The following is a 23,034-nucleotide window of genomic DNA, read 5'->3' on the forward strand; positions in this document are numbered from 1 at the left end:
TAGAGGACGACCTGCTCGGAGCCAAAGTGATTGCAGAGCGAAGCTTATTTCCCTAATGCAACAGTCGACCACATCACTGTGACTTGAGTCTCTTCTGGATCAGCTCCGTTGTTTCTTCCTCGCCAGTGGCAGGAGGCGGAGTCTAATGATACCTGCCTGCTCTGATTGGATCAGTGGATCAGTTCCCGCATCGTTATTGATTCATTTCTAAAAAACAATGTGATCATGTAACGCAATGCTTTGTGAAAAAGGTCATATCTGCTTATATATGTAGTGGATTAAAAGTAAAAAGTACCTGAAAATAAAGGTTCTTAAGTACAGTAACTGAGTAAAGTTACTTTTCTAGTCTAGACGCTGTTCGGATCGACAAAGTATTGATCGGAGATTTGATTAAGTTGTTTTCTTTTCGATTGGCTCTGTGGCTTTTTAAAAAAAGCACAGTTTAGTCGAATGGGAGCCATGTTTTGAAAACCAGCGCAGAATATAAACATGCAATTTAACATTGTGGTCGACAGTCGACATGTGATGCTGACAAGAAGGGATTCATGTAAACACAGCATCAGATTTAATGAAAACAGCCTTGGTTCTGTTGAACTGAGGGAAAGTGTATTATGATGACCTGCAACTTAAAAGACCTTCGTCAGAGCTTGTGTTACAAACAGTGTGTGTGATAAAGAAGTGTGTGTGTTTTCCTGCAGTCTGGCTCAGGGCGGAATCCTTCACTTCACTTTCCAAACCCAGAACTCTAAACAGTTCCTGGTGTGTGCATCTGGAGTGCTAGCCCGGCATTAGCCTGCTAATTGATCCTGTGACGGGCCAGCGCTGGACGGGAGGACATGTGGCTCTGAGAAAGGACTTTTGTTCTCTGGGCCCCCCCCCCGCTCTCCTTGCTTGTACGGAAAAACTGAGCTGGGGGTTGGAGGTTGGAGAGGCGGAGCCGACCTTTCCCTAAAAACAGCCTCTCTTTCCCTCGGTCACCCAGTCGCTCACATCGAGACAAACAATAAATAAGTAAACGATGTCATAAAAGGGCGGGACTCTGGCTGGGTCACTCGTAATGATGCATCAAAACAGACGGAGAAAAGAGCTCCTATTACCAATCACAGCTTATAATATATATATACCCCCATTAACACACAACACAATATTTGCAATTTAATTTATTTAATTATTTAATTTAATTATCTAATTATTTAATTGTATTGTTCAGTTCTACTACTTACTATTTATTTGTTTATTTGACTGTTTACTTTTTCTTTTTGCTCATTGTTGTTTTTTGTTTCTTACTTTGTTGTTTTGCTCTTTCGTTTGTTCTTGTTGCACTGGGCCTGCGCTGCTGATGTAAAACCCTCAAATATCCCCACTGTGGGACTAATAAAGGATTCTATCTATCTATCTATCTATCTATCTATCTATCTATCTATCTATCTATCTATCTATCTATCTATCTATCTATCTATCTATCTATCTATCTATCTATCTATCTATCTATCTATCTATCTATCTATCTATCTATCTATCTATCTATCTATCTATCTATATATATATATATATATATATATATATAAACTGAGAACATATTACACTTTTATAATGGACTGGCAGTGATTCTGGACCCGTTTCTATCCTTAATGTGCAAATGTCCGATGGTGTAAACACGTTAACATCCAGTCACACCAGCGTTTAAACAGCTCTGATGAACTCTGACGTTGGACTTGGCGTCGCTGACGATCTGTCGGAGCAGAACTGACCTTTGAGTCCAAAGTGGAAGAAGCTGTTGTAGCTAATTATCTGAGTTGCACCATCTAACTGGATTTAACCTCCTCGGTCGGATCGTCACCCGCACAAAGGAGAAACTGTTTGCAGACAGTTATGAGACAATCCTACAAATATGTCTTCAGAATAAACTGTGTGAACTTTTTCTTTTGTAAACGTTTCTTTTTGTTCGTAACTACCTCATCGCGCGTGTCAGGATGTGTGAATGAACCGGGGTAAACAATGTGAAGGTAAATCTGAATTTATGAATAGATGATCTCATCAGGTTTGAAAAAAGGTTTGCAAAGTAGTTTGTTTCTATGACAGAACCGAGCGTCAGACACACAAACCATCAGTGTTAGAACAGTGTGTGTGTGCGAGTGTGTGTGTGTGTGAGTGTGTGTGTGTGTGCGAGTGCTCAGTAGCTTGGACACAGAAACACGTGAGAAGGTTTGTGGACGAACCCCGGCGGCAGCGGCCTCTCCCAGGTGGTGGTCTTGGTGTTGTGGTCGACGTAGTAAACTCGTCCATGAGGCAACACCCGCTGCTCCCAGCTGAACACACACCGGGACACAGAGAGAATCCACGTCAACAAACACATCTCAGTTATAATCACAGAAAACAAATCAAGTTCTTCTGCTTCATGATTTGCTTGATTATGAATGTTTGTGTGAGTGTTATGCTTCAGAGACTCTTACCCTGCCGGGAGTGATTCTGACGTGGGCTCCGTGGTGCTGGTTCCTCCGGCCGGCTCGGTGCTGCCGGGGGGGGCGTCTGGGCCGGGCTCCGCCGGGTTGGGCGGCCCCAGCGCGTCCTGACCGGGGGGGGGGCTGCTGTCGCTGCTGGGAGCTGGAGATCGACCTGATGGAGAGGGCGGAGGAGGCGTGTGACGGGCCACGCCCACCTGACTGTTCTCTTTGTCTGAGGAAAGACGCAGAAGAAGAAACGAGGACGTAAGACGATCGATTTACTCCAAAGACAAAACAAACCCGGATCTGAGAAGCTGAGGTGGAGTTTTCTAATATTAAAACTTCTGAGCCAGACTTCAGAATCAGATCCCAGTTTAAACACGTGTATAAAAGTCTGGTTCTCTGAGTGAGTTTTCTACCTGATCCGTTTCCTGGGCTCCCGAGACACTTGGAGGAGCGGTGGTGAGCAGACGAGCCGGGGGTCTGCTCCTCAGTCAGCTCCCCATTGGTCAGAGACCCCCCCCTGGAGGACCCTGGGGAGCCCGTCTGCGAACCCCCCACCGAGAGTCTGTTACTCCTGCGGATGTGAAGACACACACAGACAGGGAGAGAATGAGATGTGGAGCGAAAGAAAAGGAGATGAGGAGAGAAAGTGGAGGAGGTGAGAGATGATCTGTCTTTCACCAGGATCATGTCACAGCTTTATTTTGACCACTGAGGTTAAAACCCCGACTTTTGAAATCAGTCGGACCATTTCATTAGACGAAGTTATTGATCAGAGCCACAACACATTTTAAAAGAAGAACAGAAAAAGCAGATGCAGGACACAAGGGAAGGAAAGTTTCACGAGTATGAAAACGACGGAAATCACATTTTAACACCAGTGGTAGATTTTGAACGTGTTGCCAAACGCACAATGTAACTGTGCTTTTCCGACGAGAGCTTTTATAAATACACAGATAAACACGTGGGCTTCCCCCCCCCCCAGGACGGAGGAATGCTGAGGCCGAGTTCAGACCGACGTCGACAGAACGACCACAAGCTCGTTGTTACTTCCACCACAACAAGGAGAAGCAGTGAGAGAGTGTGTGTTTACAAAGTGTGTGACCTGAGGGTGTGTTTGTGTGTTTGTGTGTTTGTGTGTTTGTGTGCGGACAGAGCTCCTCATCACCGGAGAACAGGAGGAGGAGGTGAAGTGTTCTCTCACATCTGGATGCAGATGTTGACTGCTGCTCCCTGACAGTGGCGGTAATGCCCTCCTGCAACGCTTAGAGGGAAATACCATGTGACCCCATGCACCCCCGCCACAAAGCTCGACTATTTATTATCCATTCTAGGCAGTGAGCGCCGCCCCCCCCCCTCCGTAAACCACATACTGGGGGGGGGAATAACATGCTGGCACTCTGCATAAGTGCTTCAATCGACCGCTCTGCCACAGACTTCCTTCACTTCATTCTTTGCTTTCTTCTATTTATTTTGATTACCATTATGCCGCGGGTTTTATCATTTTTTCATACAATGGCTTTGCAGCCAGTGTTTGAGAAACGAGTTACGCAAGTTTACTGTTGTGCTATATTTCTTTCTGTTTGACCACAACGTCTGGAAAGATCTGAAACCAGCAGCGTGATGAACTTTTCTCCATTTAGATGCTTCAAAGTTTGATTTTCAGTTTGTTTAGGTTTAAGATAAAAGTCATGAACTCACTTTAATCTGTTTAAAGCCTCTGTTCCAAGTCTCTGCAGCCTAAATATATATATATATATTTCCAGAAATGAATGTATGATTGTCTGTCTGTTGGCCGATGGATGGAAAACCAGAAAACATAATGCTGTTTAATAATGTGTGTCCTTACAGAGACATTAAATGTGTTAAAACAGTCAGTCCCTTCATTATTAAAGATTATCTGAAATAACTCCACGTTATGATGAATAAGCAGAAAGTGAAGCAGAAGTAATTTCTGGAGCCTATTTATAATTAGTTGTGTCATTATGAAATAATCCATCATGAGCATGAAAGTCAATGTGAACAGAAACAAACAGAGAGTTGTTTCCGAACCTCTGCTCCTGCAGTCGTTTCTCCTCACCAGAGCTCCTCCTCCTCCTTCTTCAGCTTGTTCTTCACAACTAAACTCACTGTCTGCTGCAGACGTATCTCCAGTGTAATTCACTTACATATGTTCCTTTATATGAGAAGCCAAGCCCACTTCCTCTCTCAGTCAGTCGGTATGAAAACGTTATTCCTTCAACCTTTCCACGCCACGATTTAACGTGCACACAGATGAACGTGGGCAAAGTGAAGCTTTACCAAAAACACTCAAATCAAATCCTTTTCCTCCGCAGCATCGAGGGGATCAGTGTGTGTGTGTGTGTGTGTGTGTGTCTGTGTGTGTGTACCTGGTGTTAGAGCCAGCAGCATTGGGCGTCTCCTCACTCTGGGTTCTCCTCAGGTTGGGTCGGTCCGACTGAAGCATCTCTGCAAAGACAGAATTACATCATTGTTCAGAGGGTTTGCATTTATAAATAAATATATATATATATAAATGTTCTGAGATGATTCATGTGAGAGGAAGGAAAAAGAGACTAAGTGAACATTTGTGCCAAATTTAAACTGATGCTGCATGACCCCAAAATTCTAATCATCTTTTATCCAGCTTTGTACTTGTGCTGGGTAATTAACAGAAAATGTATCATAACTGACATTTATGGCTTCTTACCGACTTAATCCTGCTCATGCCGGTAAATTTAGTTAATTCTTTCTCAACTGCCTGAATTCACCAAATGTCGGGTTTCCTCTACGTTCATTTTGTGGAGTCAGATCATGATTTGAAGAGATATCACGTTCATAAGAATGTGATGGAGAGATGGACGACCTCAAACTGAATACAATTTTGAATACTGAATAATTGTTTCACGATGCTACAGGTTTAATTGTTACATTGATATGAGAAGAAATTAAAAACAGCTCATTATGAGTTTTAGGCCACTTCATATTTATTTATCCAGAAGAATAAAATCCATTTAGGCCTGAAACATGTGGCCATGGACGTGTGTCTGTGTGTGTGTGTGTGTGTGTGTGTGTGTGTGTGTGTGTAACTATATGTCTATAATGTGCTTTTCATTAACACTCACTTTCTCCCTCGCACACACAAAAGCAGCAGCTTCCTGTAGCAGGACACACACACCAGACACACAACAGCCTCCACCAGGGTCCATGTTTACAGGCATATATTCTGCTGCTATCTAAAGTAAAGCAAACAGGTAACCCCCCCCCCGACACACGCACACACACACACACACACACACACACACACACACACACACACACACACACACACACACACAGGGCTGTTCTGTGGCTATGAAAGAGCTTCTTGTGGCCGGACCCCGACGGACATACAGCAAAATAAACACTGGTCTTGAGGAGAAACCATTTTGTCATTGCCTTCCCTCTTAATGGCCCAAGTCTAATTACTGGTGTGGGGTGTGTGGGCTTCGTGTGTGTGTGTGTGTGTGTGTGTGTGTGTGTGTGTGCAAAATGGAATAGAAAACAAAAACACCTGGAATATAAAAACAACTTATCTACACTCGAACAGGACCGAGCACGTTTCACTTTCAGCAGCTGTGGTGAGCGGATCAGAAACGTGAGGTCACGTGAGTAACCACAGTTCTCTGATTAGAACCCTAATCTGACACTGTGGTGAAACATGGGTTAACTGATCAATGACTATTTCAGGAATAAAGTTATTATTTAGCTAGCTATGAAATTTAAAAATCACATTAAAAACTACAATTCAGATAAGCGATTGTTTACATTTAGGGATACTTTCTATTCATGGTAAAATACAACGTCAGACACATGTTTTGGGTAAGTGTTACTTTGTCCTTCTTGCCGAATGAAAAGTTTGTTCTACTAAGTTAAAGCTCCGGATCTTCAGAGGAAAACGCTGCTGGAGCCGTTTTAGTTTAAACTTCGGATGTTGAGCTTCAGTCTGAACGAGAAGAACTGAAGATGAAGAAACCACCGGAAGTAGCATTGTGCAGTTTCTGTAACAACTTTATGCAACAAAGTTTATTTGAAGACATTTTTTTGGAATGAAGTAACAATCTTTTGTGCCTTTATTTTCAGTCCTCGAACAACCTCAAGCTAAATTTAAAAGCTGTTTGCTAAATAAGAGCAATTGAGAATTTGTGTCATTCATAATCCGATTAGTCGATTAATCGTTTCAATAATCGGTGACTAATCGACTATCAGAATAGTCGTTAGTTGCAGCCCTAGTGGACAGAGATTGTTTAAGTTGTCAAATTAAAATGAACCAGTATGGATCTGGCCTTCGTGTCCCATGTGGCGTGAAAGCATCAGGGCGCCACAGTTTGAAGGATTCCTCAACACAAGCCGCTCTTTGATTCAGCAGTAACACACTGTGCCCTGTTCACACGCTCATACAGTCAACACGTCTCTGGCACATCAGCCAGTTAATGTCCAGATTCCAGCCGGACACGTCTCAGTGTTCTTACGGCTTCTGCTCCTGGAAGTTGTTCACACAGTAAGTGAAGTGTGTACACAAACGCACAACATCTACACACTGGGCCAATATGTTGAAATGTTTCTGCTCTGGCTTCTGTTTCCCCCCCCCCCCAGATCATTAATACAAGGGTTTGTTTATAAAAGCCCAGTGTGTGTGTGTTAGTGTGTGTGTGTTAGTGTGTGTGTGTGTGTGTGTGTGTGTGTGTGTGCAGGTCAGAAACGTTGCCAGGGGAAATGAGTTCTACAAGAGGTGCGTTCAGAGCGAGAAAACAGAGCACCTTAACACCAGCAGAAGGTAACACACTCCGACCTTTATACACTTTGTATATTCAGGCAACACACATGTGCCTGCACACACACACACACACACACTGTAATAACACATGCACATTCACAAACAAAGCACTAAACAAATTATAAAACTCAAACAGACAAAGACAAGTGCTTTAACTTGAAACCCTGTTTTTACGAGGGCACACTAACTTCTCCTCCCCCCTAAAAACACACACACACAACCACACACAACCTTTGTAATCGCTGCCCATACGAGCCAGGAGAGGAAACCCCCCCCCCCCCCCCCCACCCACTACCATGCAGGCTGCTCCAGGATCACAGGAGGCGATTGTACTGCAGAGCTGCAAGCAATGAGACTCAATTACGCAATTCTCTGAAACAAATTAGACAAAAGCCCCCCTGATGTGTGCGCTTATGTGTGTGTGCTTATGTATGCGTGTGTGTGTGTGTGTGTGTGTGTGTGTGTGTGTGGTGTTTTAGAAAAGGCCTTATTAAATGGAGGCAGAGCTTTATTCAGTGAATTTTAACCACACACCTGCACACACGTCACAATTCATCTCACATCACGTTCTGATCCTGGGTTTACGTTTCAGGAAATGTGCTCATTCGTTTTCTAAGGACTTGGAAGAGCAGGGGGGTGGAGCCTGAATGAGCGATCAATGCACCCATTGGACGGTACTGGCTGTCAATCACACTGTGGTATTCGCCCCCCCGGATCTGTTTGACTCTAAATGATCATAATTCACTAAATGAACATCAGCTGTTTGAAGAAGACTTGAAACTAGAGACTGAGACAGAAACTCCTGAATGTTTACTGACGTTATAAAGTGAGAAGTCACTTTCTATAGAAACTACCAGAGGAGTCGCCCCCTGCTGGTTGCTACACAGAAGACATGTTTCAGGCACTTTTGCAATGGTTCCTGCTCCTGGAGTCTTCCTCTCCTACTTTTCTTTAAAACAGTCTAAGCCCTGGACATGTCAACAAAGAAAAGAGAAGCTCGGATCACAAATCATACCGAGTGGGATCGGGTGGTGATACAATTCAAAGGTATTCCAGCTAATCTGAAACAACAAACCGTGTTTATTACCATCACTGCGCAATTTCTGTGTAAAAACATATATAATAATAAACAGCTTAAGAGCACGTATGTGTGTAGTTTCAGTAAAGTCTGGGTTTCACTGTCTGGCCAAGAACAACATGTCAAGAATATTGTTAAAGTAACTGAGTACAAGCAGAACATATTGCTTATGTACAGCTGCAGTATTTCTTTCATACCAGTGTCACCAGCTTGTATTCATCGACTCTGACTTCAGAGAACAATCTCTGTTTGGACTATTCCCAAACTAATAAAAACTGGTTTCATAGCTCCGGGGATTAAAGCAAAAAAAAATCATCTGACTGAAAAAAAAAATCGGCACTCACTTTGGGTCGTGGCTGCTTACCGCCTCGATATTTGAACTTCACGTGGTCCATTATCACTTACTAGTTTAAAGCTAGGGCATAAAACCAATATTTTTTTGCAAGACTTCACCATTCGTGTTAATGGGCTATAAATGACAAAACGTCTGCACAAGTTGTCAGAGCAAGCATTTATTTCCACAATGCTTTCAAGAACAATTATATGCCAACGCATGGATTTTTTTAAAAAATGCCGCGTCAACTTATCCATTCAAACATGAGAAAGACGCAAGGCATTGTTCACAAACAAAAGGTTAAAAAAATCACAGCTGATTGGTGAAGTTATTGCAAATCATATCAGTGTTACACCCCCCTCCCCCCCCTATTTTTTTTTCTCTTCGGATCTGCATCGATCTCATTTTTAAGGCCGATTTATAGTCGTTTTTTACGCACGCACGCACGCAGCTTCTACGGACTCGTTTTGGTTTATAGTTCCCCTACAGTTGCGCGTGTTGCAACGCAATTCACCGCCAGACCACTAGGCGGGGTAATGTTTTTTGTTGAAGTCGGCTCTTCTTCGTGTGTGGCATACGTTTATATACATCGCCACGGCGGCTCCTCAGAGCCTTTTTCTTGCGGACAAATCCTCCGGTCAGTGACGGGTTATACTCGTGGTCATAGTTTCGGATCTTTTCTGCCAAGTGCTCTTCTATTTTAGTCTATATTCGTTCTTCTAAATCTTCCGTGGTTTCCGCAGTTTCCGGGTATGAAACCGGAAATGCGACTCCGGAAGGCCGATTTATACTCGGCTTTTTACGCCTTATGCGAGCGGAGTTGACGGAAATCCGTCATAGCGACGGAAAACTTTAATCCATGCATAGCTCTCAGAGGAAAGATTTCAGCCGCTTCACAAACATTTTACCTTCCTTTGTGGTTTGGAATCAAAGAGTAGGTGTCTTTTTAACAAATATACAGTTATTACCATGCTCTTAAAACTAGAGCCAGGTCCATGCTGTGACACACACACACACACACACACACACACACACACACACACACACACACACACACACACACACACACACACACACACACACACACACACACACACACACACACACACACACACACACACACACACACACACACACACACACACACACACACACACACACACACACACACACACACACAGGGCTTTTCATGGAGCCCTGCACAGAGCCCACAGTGTGTTGTGCTGAATGAACACAGCAGTAAGGGCCCCGGCTGCCACAGCACGCTCTGGATAAATGTGTGTCTTTGTGACGCCTCAGATGTGATGAAAGGTTAAGAGGATGTGTTATGAGAAGTTGAATGTGTGCGTTTGTTTGTGAATGCTGTTCTACCACATGTCCTCACAAGGACAGCAAGATGAGAAGGAAGGGGAACAGCCTGTAAGTGCTCAGGAGGAGGGGAGTTTAGGTTTTCTGTAGATTTAAGTTAAAATAGGAAACAGAGGTTTTAATTTATTGTCTAATTGACATCAGTGTTTCCAGGTCATGGTCACAGTGTCACTGGTGAGTGTGTAGATGCGTTTCACTTTTTGTGTCTTAACATAACAAATCCCTGGTTCCCAATCTGTGTTAGAAGTTCAATCTAAGTGGTTGCAAAATTATTTAATTCATAGCTCACAAATATAATGTTTATACCACGCCCATTAATCCCTCATTACAGCAAAAAATGTATGTAAATTGAATTAAAGTTGTAAAACGAGGCTTACCTCCTTTTGGCAGCAGGTGGTGCTATCACTATCACCACATACAGACTAATAGATAATAAATCAAAGGGATCAAAGCCCACTGTGACAGCAAAGCCACAAGAGTTATTCTTTCAGCTTAAAGGGAAAGTTCACCAATATAAAACTGCCTCACTATCTACTCACCACTAGGCTGAGGGAGCGTGAGGGAAGGGTTCGACACGTTTGTAGTTTCAGGGGTAAACAGTGTAGCAGCCAAACTACAATGGAAGACACTAGTGACTCCTCTTCAGACGTAATAAACCAACAGGACACGCCTCCATGCTGCTCGTGTGGTGTCATCCAAGTGTCCACACGCCCCGACATTCATACTCAACTCGAAACAAGCTAATTTACGATGCGTTTTAAGCCTAAACGTCACCCAGAAGTGGCTCAGCTACCCGACGTTAGCATTTTCAACGGTCCCTGAATGCACCTCTTCAGAAGATATCACGGGACGTTTAGGCGACAGGCAGGTGGCGCTGTGTCGTTTGTGATCGGGGCAGAACTGTGATCGTGTGAAGAGGTTTGAGGCTGACTGGACAATGCACAGAGGAGTTTTAATAAATCCCTCTCTTTTTGGCAATAATCAATTTGACGCCACGGTCAGAACGTAGTTTTAATCTCCAGCTTGTGGAGATGACACTCACAGAATTTGAAGTTGATCTGATGAAAGTTGTCGGAGGAGTTTGTTAAAATACACAACGTGTAAAACAGCCAAGGTGGCCACTAAAGTCCAAAGTGTCACAATTTTCTTTCCGTTTCGTGAAGTCTGTTAAACCAGATGGAATTTCTGCGTTTGGCCACGCCCAATTCAAATTACTTCAGAACACGAACAATTTCATCAGGCCTGACGCACCCACGAGGTTTGGTGAGTTTTTGAGTTTGTTCAAGGCGTCAAAAATGCGATACATTTTCCTGAATAATCAAATGAAAAGCAACAGGGCTCCGTACAGGCGCTGCTCGGGCTGAAGAATCAACTCTTTCAGAAACTGAACTGTGGAACAGAATGAGCTCAAAGGCACGTGGGTAACGAGTGACATTTACAGTGAAGCCTCTGTTTCCGTAGCAAGTGGGAAAACACTCAAAACGAGTGAGGACAGACACACAAACATCTTACTGTACAAATATAAGTGTGTGTGTGTGTATGTGAGAGTGTGTGCGTGCTGGCAGTATTAATGGACATTTCAGAGACATGAAGGTAAAGACCGAACAGAGATGGTTGAGCGTGAACGTTCGTTTGATGTCAGTTTGAAAAATGCTGAATTTTCACACACAGAGAAAACTCTTTTGGCCTTTTTGTGTTGAACTGCTTAGTTTAGAAACTTGTTATAATAGAGTTTTTGTGCATTGGCTGTGGATTTATTTTGATTATTTATTTTACTTTGACACAGAAAATTAATTAATGCTTTGTTTCCCACTTCACACTTCAAAGTGTTTTTTAGAGGTTTAAACTAAAGTATATGACTTTTATTCTTTAATGAAACACATTAATACTGGTTTTAAAGTCACATTTATAGAAAGAAATCTACTTTTATGGGTTTAGCATGTGTCATAATGCCACCTAGTGTTTCAAACTGTCTTGGACCTTACGTAGAGTCAACAGTTTGGGACGTCTCTACTTCATGACATATATTATATATATATATATATATATATATATAAATGTATATATATGTGCGTTAACGGCATCTCAACAAAAGGTGGGCGCCCTGTAATTCAACATTTACGCAGAATTGTCTGCATTTTTCCGATCTTCTTTTCTGTCTCTATTCTGTTCTTAATATCCCAAAAGGAGATTTTAGAGTTTCTCATGTTTTCCTCTGTTTCTCTTCCTCAGCTTCAGAGAACCTGTGGCTCCAGGAACAGAAACATCATTAACCTGGAGTTAGATGTGTTTCTTACTCTATAGAAGTGACATCCATGTGCACATGGCGCCTCTCTAGGTGCTTCTCAGTACGTTTCTGTGTTATTACCTTCACCTCTGCGTGTGTGTGTGTGTGTGTTAGTGTGTGTGTGTGTGTGTGTGTGTGTGTGTGTGTGTGTGTGTGTGTGTGTGTGTGTGTGTGTGTGTGTGTGTGTGTGTGTGTGTGTGTGTGTGTTAGTGTGTGTGTTAGTGTGTGGTAAAAGGCGGTACTCACTGTCTGCTGCCATCCTGCCATTGGGCAGCGAGCCCAGATCAACAGCCATGCCGTCCAGACAGACGTTGAGCTCGCCTCCCGCTACAACCAGGCCTTTGTTCTCCGTCTGCAGCACCAGACTCAGCTGGACGTTCTCCACTGGAGGGGGGGGGGGCAGAAACAGAGAATGACTGGTTGAAGAAGGTGAAGAACAGTGGTGGTGCTGGGGGGTGGGAGGAACGAATGATAGAAAATCGAACATTGGTCGTCACTGCTCTGAATGAGAAACAGTGTGAACCCGGTGGTTTATCTTCCAGACGCTCCCGAGCTGAGAGGAGGAAGCAAAGAGCTGAGTGACTTTCCTCTTGTTACTTCACTGTGGGTTCAGAAGCAGATGTGACGTTTCTGTGACAAGAAGTGGAAACTATCGGCTGCAGGATAAATGATTCATCACACGAGAGCAGAAAACTGTCCGAGGAACTGAACACATGTGAGTGACTTTGTATCAGACGTGTCCTGATTTACAGCTGCTATAATCAATGTGTTAAATCTGACACTGCATCAGAGAATGATCTCCTGAATGTGCAGCTCTCTGCAGCGTCACCGGGCTTTGACTCCCAGCTCACTGATGAGTGAGTTCCCCCTCTCTGCTCTCAGAAGCAGCTTTCAGACCTGCACTGAGCTCCTGAGCGGCTGCTTGTGACAACGTAAATGTCTGATTCAGTTGCTGTGGACAATCAGGACATTTCTTATGCCAGCCCCTTGTAAAATCTCCATATAATAGAGTGAGATTTGATACGTCATGTTCTGCCTCTGCCTCCAGAACCTCTCGCCTGAACGCTCCTGAGGTTTGTGTGTCTGTGAACGAGTCTGACCACAGAAGCTCTGCAGCGTTCTTCATATGTTAAACAGCAATAACTACATCCACCGGGTCAGACAGAATGACTTGAATCCATCTTGAACTGAAAGCTGTCAGCCTGGGATCAGCTTCTCTGAGACACATGTGATCATCAGGTCTGAAAAGGATCGTGTTCTCTCTCCTGTAGGAGCATCATGATGAATTATATAGATTATAGATTCACACTGGACCTTGGAGATGTAACTGTTCTATTAACATCATGTACATTAAACTGCATCGTATTAAACAATGTGACGGAATGGCCGTGTATTATAATTGTGTGTCTGTGTGTCTGTGTGTGTGTGTCCTTACTCTTGCCATCGTGTGAACGCAGTGTGTCCAGGAGGTCGATGGTGGCGCTGCCCAGAAGCTCCTTCCTCAGGGTGTGGCAGCACCACAGCTTCAGGTCCAGACGACTCTGAGGCGTCACATTACTGTGACACAAAACAACACACAAAATACTGCACATCAGGACACTGACAACACACTGACACATCACTGTGGCTTCGTTATACTTCATGTTTCACTTTTAGTTATATCAATTAAATTACTTTCTTTCTTACCTGCTGAAACTTTGTATTAGAATTGTTGTAATAAAACTTTATTTAGTTAATAACCATGAAGTAGAATTACAACTTAATTATAGAAACCTGATAAATGTTTTTCTTCAACATGGCCCAAATTATCTGCTCCTGCTACTCTTACATTGACTGTGTGTGTTTTTCCTTTTAACTGAGGAAGTGTTTTTCTAAATTTGTTGAATTTCACTGTAAATAAACTAGATTCTTAGAGCAGAAACTTCTGAACTTTTAAATGTTACAGGTTATAGAACACCGGGTCATATTCTGGTCTCCTGAACTCATCCCTTTATATGACAATGCAACAACGCAGGAGGATAAATGCAACGAATGATTACCTTCCACATAATTGTTTACACAAAAGAAATACAGGCTTGTGTTGCAGTTTTTGAGATCGTATAGTGTCACTGAGTGTCCTCATGTACGTGTGTGTGTGTGTGTGTGTGTGTGTGTGTGTTTGTGTGTGTGTTCTCACAGGGTGAGGTCTTCATTCCACTGCAGCTCCACATGTCCGCTGCGTTTGCCTGTTTTCTTGGTTTCGCTGCTCAGGCCGTCAGCCGTCACTTCCACGAAGGAGCTGAGCCGAGAGTGTCGGCTCGGCAGCTTGGGTGACTGTGGCTTCGCTGAAACCACTGCTCTCACACACACACACACACAGACATACACACACACACACATATACAGAACATGTTAGGGCAGCCATAAAGGTCACAGGAAGTAAAGGTGTTCTTAAAAAGAGTTTATTATATTTTTCTGAGGCAGGAATGAGGAAATCAACACACTATATTGTTATTATCCCTTTCTAAACGGCCTTTGACCTTTAAACTGAAGTTTCCTGGAGTTGTTTCACTACAAGTCACAACTTTGGGTTTTTTCCAGCTGTTTGTTCAGCTCCTTCATGCAGTGGATTGTGGGAAACTGTCCATAAACAGTTTTAACACACTACACGCTGTGGTGTGACACAACCTGTTAGTCACTGGTAGGGGAAGAAAAGAGAGGAGTACAAACACTGCCACCTAGTGGAGGAAAGAGAAACATCTGCAGTGCCACTTTCATTTGTCTGAAAACCATTAAGGTCACGACAATAATGATAAGGACACGATGACGATGTTAAAACCAAACAGCAGCTGAGGAAGCAGCGTTCGACCACTAGAGGGCAGAGTTCAGACCTGGAGGAAGATTCCATCAGACTCCACAGAAAATACCAGTTTACTTTCTTTAACCTTTGTCAAAAACATTTTTTAACATATTTATATTTTATGTGTCGTATTTTACTCCTTCAACACATTTTTATACATATTTTATCCTTTTTATTTCCTTTACTTCTTCTATTATGCTCTTTTGAATCTATTATTTTGCTGGAGAATTGTTTTAAACTGTGCCTCCTGATTTTATAACGATTTCTTTTGAGTCTGATTTGTTTTAATGTCCCTGTACAACATCTTGAATCTTCCTCTAAAGACGAGCTTTATATATAAAAGTACCTTGTGCTTTCCAGTTTGATTCAGTTCCCCGAGCAGTGGATCTATAACTTCCTCCGTGGAACAAGCTGTTCAGCTGCTGAGACGGTTTCTCATGTACAATGACTCTTCATGAAACTCTGACCTGTTCTGAATTCTCAGAGTTTGGAGTTATTTTAATCTCAGTCCGTGGATGTGGGGGAAAAAAAGTCTACAGATGGTTCGAAAGACAGATTTAGTGGTTCTAAATTCTTGTGGGCCTGCGGAGAATCTTGTTGCAGCTTGTGTCAGTTCGTCCTGAATCATTTCCGGAGTTCAGACACGCAGCCTGGTTCCTCTGGGTGCGTCTGATCAGGACCAGAGGTCGACCGAGGGAGTGACGACAGAGGGAAGAGGCTTCTGTCTGTACAGATCTCAGCCAGTTACTGATCTCTGGGGTCGTAAACCGCCAGAAAAACAAACTGTGACTCACTCGCAGCCGTCAGGGGGAGGAGCTACAGAGACGTGGAAAAGCACCAGAGAGGGAAGAATGAAAAGTTGGTTGCGATAGAGCGATAGGAGGAAGAGTGGAGGAGGAGAGGATGGGAGAAGATCAATGACAGGTCAGGAGGTCGATGAGGAGGTGAGTCAGAGCTGAAGGTCACATGGGACTTTATGGAGCTTTTTATAGAAAACCTCAGTGGATCTCAACTAACATGGATTATCCCATTCTGATCCATAACACCACTCACATTGATGAGTCCCAGTCGCCAGTGCTACAGAGCCGTTAACTGGTTTAATCAAGTTCATTAATATTGAATGAATCGTGTGTCCAAAGCCAGACTTCTGGAATTATTAGATGGATAAATAAATAAACTGAGTTGTGATCTATTTGAGGAACAGGACACTGAGATAACTTCAGTCTCTGTGAAGCAACAACAACATCCTGGGTTTTACAGTTTCACAACGCATCAGTTCACTAAAGCATCAAGACGTTTACAGCAGATCAGGCTGGAGGTCAAAGGTCACACAAGAACAACCATCATGATTTGTCCTGACGCGTTAAAAAGGTGTGAAGCTGCTCCACTTCCTGTCTGAATGAGGTCTGACCTGCAGGTCAACTGTTCACACAGCTGGAGGAAGTCATACAACTTTACCACCATGAGCAAGGATGCACAATATCACATCTGCAATACAAACTGTGAGGTACCAGGCAAGAGGGAAGGAAGGAAGGAAGGAAGGAAAGAGGGAAGAAGGGAAGAAGGGAAGAAGGGACGGAATAATGTGACAAAAATGCCATTCTTCATTCAGAGAGGATATTTTCGTTATATGATGGACAGATCAGCACAGGTGACATGAGCCAGATGATACATTTGTGCACTGACTGTTACTTTTTTACTACTGTATTACCCCGCCTATAGTGTATTCATATTCATATATATTTATATTTTTATCCTGCTCATAGTGTATTCATCGTCCCTATATCTTACAATTCCTGTTAATACTGTAATATTCCATATATATTTCTTACTGTACAGATCCTATTTATTTACATTTTCACTTTAATATGCACAATACTCTGCACTTTTACTGCCTTTTTTTTGCACTTCTTGTTAAGACGCTAAACTGCATTTCGTTACTAGTACTTGTACTGTGCAATGACAATAAAGTTGAATCTAATCTAATCTAATCTAATGAAGAAAAGGTCCAACAGAATATGTTTTCTCGTCTGGAAACCAAACAAACACATGTTTCTGCCTCAGTTATGAGAAGTTAGAAAACAGGTATTTACCTTTGAGGATCAGCTGGGACTTCTCGGAGGTGTGGACCGCAGCGGGTCTGCTCACAGTGGCAGCTGCCATGACATCACAGCTCTGGAGAAACCAGAAAACACAAACAAACAAAACTTAGAGATGTTCTGATACAGATACCAGGATCAGAAACGTCTCTGATACTGCAGGTAATGAGGGGTCGGGCAGAGAATACAGCAGGAGAATGTCTCAGTGAGTGAGCTGGTTTGTTGACGACGTTTCTATATCAAGACAGACGTGAAACTGGAAACAATATAAACAATAAAACTGTCTCAGGATGACAAAGAGGAGCCAATCACACGGGGACGAGGGCCGATGTCGACCTGCTGTCAACAAAAACAATAATCTCCAGAATCATATAGTCTGGCACGGAGCGTCTTCGTGGATTCCTCACTCTCTGGGCATCCTGGTGGTAGATGTTGTTATGAAGACATCTCCACAAACCACAACCTCATCTTCTGGTTCCCTTCACCAGCTGCATCCTCCCAGGGTACAGGTCATCCTCCCAGGGTACAGGTCATCCTAGGGGTTTGACCGGAGCACCAGACTACTTTATAAAACTGACAGGACTCTGGGGGGGGGTGCTGTTAATGCAGCGATGGTCTCTGTACAACATCCAGGGGACATTCACCATCTTCTCTCGTGTTCTGAAAATGTTGTGATTGTTGGCGACGTGCTGTCACTTCATCACAACAAACCACACAAACACAACAAAGTGAGGATCTATCCACGCAACCTGGCTGCCCCCCCCCCCCCCCACCACCACCAGGCACAGTGGAAGTCATCAGACCTACACACATCACCTTGAGTCAAAGTCAGAGCTGAGAGAAGAGAAGCTGGAGGAGGAGGAGGAGGAGGAGGAGGAGGAGGAGGAGGAGGAGGAGGAGGAGGAGGAGGAGGAGGAGGAGGAGGAGGAGGAAGAGGAGGAGGAAGAGGAGGAGGAAGAGCAGGAGGAGAAGTAAGAGGAAGAGGAGGAGGAGGAGGAAGAGGAGGAGGAAGAGGAGGAGGAAGAGGAGGAGGAGGAAGAGCAGGAGGAGGAGGAAGAGGAAGAGGAAGATGATGAGGAAGAGGGGAGGAGGAGGAGGAGGAGGAGGAGGAGGAGGAGGAGGAGGAGGAGGAGGAGGAGGAGGAGGAAGAGGAAGAGGAGGAGGAGGAGGAGGACAAGGAGGAGGAAGAGGAGGATGAATAGGAGGAAGAGGAGGAGAAGGAGGAGGTAGAGGAGGAGGAGGACAAGGAGGAGGAAGAGGAGGATGAATAGGAGGAAGAGGAAGAGGAAGAGGAGGAGGAGGAGGAGGAGGAGGAAGAGGAGGAGGATGAAGAGGAGGAGCAGGAGGAAGAGGAGGAGGAGGAGGAGGAGGAGAAGCAGGAGGAGGAGGAGGAGAAGGACGGGAGGAGGAAGAGGAGGAGGAGGAGGAAGAGGAGGAAGAGGAGGAGGAGGAGGAGGAGGAAGAAGAAGAGGACGAGGAGGAGGAGGAGGAGGAAGAAGGGGCTCCTCCTCATCCTCATGTTATCACTGCACCAGCACCAAGGTGACTGCTGGGATCAGACCTGGCACCAGTTCAACCCGGAGTCACAGTGAATTAACCCACAGCCCCCCCCCCCCCGGGGAGCAGCTGACCACCGGAAGCTCACTGACCTTCACATTAAAGATCCAACTCCCCCCACCCCCCCCACCCCCCCACCTGATCAAACACCTCTGGCTGCTGCGCACTCAACACAAACACGGAAGACGATCAGGGTATTTGTGTCCATCACCGTCAAGCTGGCCACAGGCTAATCTTCACACTTCCGGTTTCGTTTTCCAAACTACAACTCATCTCGCACAAAACATGGCTAACACACAGCGCATGAGCGAGTGTATGAAAAACACTTGAACCGAGTTTATCATGAAGATTAAAGAGATTCTATAAATATCAAATATGCTTAACGAGAAGCAACATTTGCTTCCTTAGCTCCGTTTGTTTTGAAGGTGAAGTCGCTCACTTCCGGTCCGGCTGAGGCTAACTGCTGCTAGCTTGCGACGGAGGAAGCTAGCCGCTAGCCGCTAGCTCCGCGGCGGCTTCTCGTCAAAGGACGAGCCGGTAAAAGCTGCTCCGGTTCCCCGGTGAACCGTGACGCAGCCCCGGCGGCTCCCCGGTCCCTGTCAGGACCGGAGGCGGCCGGTGACACGACAACAAGCCGGGCTGAGGCGCAGTCGGTCCCGTACCTTCTTCAGCTGAGCTCCGCTGATGTCAATAGCGAACTTTCATTTCCGCCTCACTGACGAAACCACGTGACCTGCTCCCGTTTCTGTGACACAAAGGATTGTGGGTCATTAACATTAACATCGCTTTACTCTCAAAACATCATATTTATTTTTTCTTTAAACTATAAAACAAATAATCCTATTAAGAAATATTGAGAGTGATGCAAATATCTAACGACCATAGCCTGTAAATAAGGTGGATGACGTGTTGTTTACATCCGTCCATACACATGCTCGACCAATCAGGAGTGAGTCTCATCATAAATCAATCATTTAAAGAAAATGTGTCAGAAACGTGTTCATTTAATGTGCACTTAGATTACTATATTTAGATCCATGTCCCATATGATAACATGGAGCGTATGACTCATGTGCGCCGGCCACCAGGGGGCAGTCCAGATGTTCTGGCTTCACTTTTGGATGCTGTCCTCTCACAGATTGTAAATAAAAAAGGAGGTTGTGTCTCTACTTCCTCCCACTGTCTAGAAATGAAGCCGAAATATCTTCATTTCACTTCATTTCCATCTTCATTGTATCTCGGATACAAGTCCTGTCAATAAACAAGCTGGACCAATCAGGAGTGAGTCAATAATTACGTCTTTTTATATCTTTAATTAATCATATCGCAAATAACTCATTAGAACTATTCTTCAGATAGGTATTTAAATGATGCTGAGGGAAATTTGGGAAACAAGAACTCTTGAACATAAATACATAAAATTACAAAAATCATCTTTGAAAAAAAAAATGTGGTTTGTTGCATGTCCCTTCTTCTAACATGGAGGAGGCAGAGTTCATGAACTGTACCACAGCCTGTCACCAGAAAAGATATTTTACTCATGTTAACCTTGCAGGATTGAACTATAATTTACAGTACGTAGAGTCGTTAGAATTTTGATTACACAGAGATACAAAAGACTGTGTGAATATAAAAGAAAGATTTATAATATATAAAGAAAACCAATTTACAATAAGAGCATCAACCATGAGGGTACAAACCCAGAACAAGAACAATCAAGAAAGTACATTTTCTTACAAATAACACGTCACCATTGTAATGTATGAGAATAACAGCTGGATCAGAAGAACATGAAGATACAGGATAAAATATTCAAGGTTTTGGACGACAAACTTCAAGAATCAATCAAATGGCTGAAAACTGGTTCAAATCCAGTCCACGCGATAAAAATGACTTTTTATATAAAACTTTACAGACACTCGGGCCTTGGCAGAAGTTTAAACTAAATCAAAGTTTCCTCTGGGAATGTTCCCACCTTCGTTTCTTTTCTATCTAATGAGAATCACATTATTACGAGTGACTTTGTTTTCACAGCAGAAAGTTGTAACAAATGATTCCTGATATAAATATATCGATGTCAAATGTGACTCTACTATTGTATGATTGTGACGTTCTCATAGAGGCTGCTGGGATCAGCTGAGGGTCCAGTAGAAGAGGAGGGAGCTTCCACAGTGCTGAAGGCCACTGCAACATCACCACCCTGGATCTGTAGGATATACAATCAATCAATCAATCAATCAATCAATCAATCAATCATTCAATCAATCAATCAATCAATCAATCAATCAATCAATCAATCATCTGTATAGCAGCTTTCATCAAGTTAGTGTAGTTCAATGTGCTTCAAAGAACATAACAAATACAAATGTAGATGAGGAAGTATGATAAAAATGGACTTAAAATAAAAGACAGAACAGGATGTATAACACCGCAGGTCAGGATGTAGCACGGTTACCATAGTGACAGAGAGACAACACAAAGCAAATAATTATTAAAGTTAAATAAACTAATGCAGTGCTAACAAAACCATCACAGCATAACAACTTGTATCAAACACAAAGAGACATCCATGACTTTAACTTTCACGTTAAAACTTATGAGTTTATGATGACATCATTATTTCACGGCGTTATTACAAGATAAATAAAAACTTGGCGGAGGTATAATCTCTATAAGTGACATATTAGTTTCATCTGTGAATGTTCCCACCTTGTTTCTTCTGCATCTGATGAGAATCACAACCAATGTTACGATTGATGCAAAACCCACAACCAGACGAATGTACCACCACCAATCTGTGAACAGAATGACCAGAGCTTTAGTTTCCTGTTCAGTCCAACTTCCTGTATTTACACATGTTGTTAACATTAAATCCATCAACACGCAGCAGCACAGAGATGAATGAGAGGTGCAGTGAATATTCAGTACCTGTTGTCATCTCATTGTTTCCTGGATCTGGTTCGTTCTTTCCTTCTTAAGAAAAAGAAATGTATTAACAAATGGAATTTATTGGATCAGGAGCAGTTCATCGTGTTCTGTGTTTTCTCACCTGATGACGGAGGGATGAAGGAAAACTTTCCCTCTGTGTAACGATCCTTCACTTCACATGTTAATGAGCTATAGTTCTTCATCTCGTGAACAAAATGGGATTTTGAGAAGCTCACATTGGCCGAGCAGTAAGACTGTGATGTCTTCAGGTCTTTGTTGTTTTCAGTCACATCCATATTCATAAACAGCCACTTCACTTCACTGCAGCTTTCATATGGTGACACAGAGCAGCTCAACGTCACCTCATCAGTTCTGTTCTGCTCAGTCACTGGTGATGATGGAGATATTGTGAGAGAAAGATAACATGAGTGAAACTATGTCCATCAGAATGATCAGAATTATCATCATGTCTTTATGAAGAGACTCTTTTACTCACCGTTGACAACAGAGAGATAAACCACATGATATTCATCTCTTTGTGGTGTCTGGTCAAACTGTATGCAGTCGTATTGACCAGCATCTTCAGCTGTGACCTCCCTAATAACCAGAGAACAGTTTGCAGCAAGACGTAGTCTGTCTGCTTGAGATTTGGAAATCACAGATGTGTCGAGCTGCCTGTTTACAAACAGGTTTACTGTTGCAGTCCACTGTGAATCAGTGAAGCGCCAGTCAGTAGCTCCACAGTTCACATGATCATCTCTCATCTTGTCACAAGGCAAAGTGACTTCAGCTCCAGCTCTGATGATGACGAAGGAATGTTGGTCAGCGAGCTCTGTGGAGGAAATGAGAGAGAGACAGCAACAATTAATCTAAACCAAGACAAATACTCATATTTTCATACACTTCTGAATGTGAGGATTCTTTTAGACATAACTTTGTAAATTAAGACAAAATGGAGCTTGACTGACAAGATAAACCTGAAAAACATCAACTACAGATTTCTCCCTGCATTTGAACGCCTCAGCCAACCAGTCCAGTTCCAGTCTACGTACCTTTGTCTCCAGACTCATGAGGTCACTCTGACACTTGATCACTGAAATCTAATCCGTTAAGTTTTCATTCGAGGAGACAACTGGTCAGAATCTGAATAAATTCAGATGTGCGAGAGGCCAAAAACCTGAAACCTTGACCTTTAACCTCCAAATCTAACCGGTTAAACCGTGAGTTAAAGGGCAGATCAAAATATGAGGAATGATCCAGTACACAAATATACACAACTAC

At 43.3% G+C, this 23,034-nt stretch overlaps 1 protein-coding gene and 1 long non-coding RNA gene across 4 annotated transcripts in view; both read right to left on the reverse strand.

Annotated features, from left to right (window-relative positions):
- wwp2 (WW domain containing E3 ubiquitin protein ligase 2) overlaps positions 1-19,535 on the reverse strand; it is a 45,946-nt gene extending 26,411 nt beyond the window's left edge. For 2 of the 3 annotated variants that reach the window (XM_061077312.1, XM_061077311.1), the window contains exons 1-9: positions 19,488-19,535; positions 17,263-17,344; positions 14,507-14,663; positions 13,766-13,887; positions 12,577-12,714; positions 4,838-4,916; positions 2,864-3,021; positions 2,454-2,676; positions 2,220-2,309 (exon numbers count right to left, since the gene is read on the reverse strand). In XM_061077312.1, the coding sequence (XP_060933295.1) occupies positions 2,220-2,309; positions 2,454-2,676; positions 2,864-3,021; positions 4,838-4,916; positions 12,577-12,714; positions 13,766-13,887; positions 14,507-14,663; positions 17,263-17,332 (1,037 nt within the window). In that variant the 5' untranslated portion in view covers positions 17,333-17,344; positions 19,488-19,535. Of the gene's footprint in view, positions 1-2,219; positions 2,310-2,453; positions 2,677-2,863; positions 3,022-4,837; positions 4,917-12,576; positions 12,715-13,765; positions 13,888-14,506; positions 14,664-15,515; positions 15,614-17,262; positions 17,345-19,487 lie in introns of those variants that run through there. The other variant, XM_061077313.1, reaches the window with a different exon arrangement.
- Positions 19,536-20,754: 1,219 nt separating this feature from the next.
- LOC133009822 (uncharacterized) lies at positions 20,755-21,920 on the reverse strand. The gene is made up of 4 exons (XR_009680564.1): positions 21,875-21,920; positions 21,754-21,798; positions 21,535-21,620; positions 20,755-21,031 (listed from the first exon to the last, which is right to left on the reverse strand). It is a non-coding gene; the product is annotated as an uncharacterized LOC133009822 (long non-coding RNA).
- Positions 21,921-23,034: the final 1,114 nt, after the last annotated feature.

This window comes from Limanda limanda, chromosome 8, assembly GCF_963576545.1.
Source record: "Limanda limanda chromosome 8, fLimLim1.1, whole genome shotgun sequence".
Lineage (NCBI taxonomy): Eukaryota > Metazoa > Chordata > Actinopteri > Pleuronectiformes > Pleuronectidae > Limanda > Limanda limanda.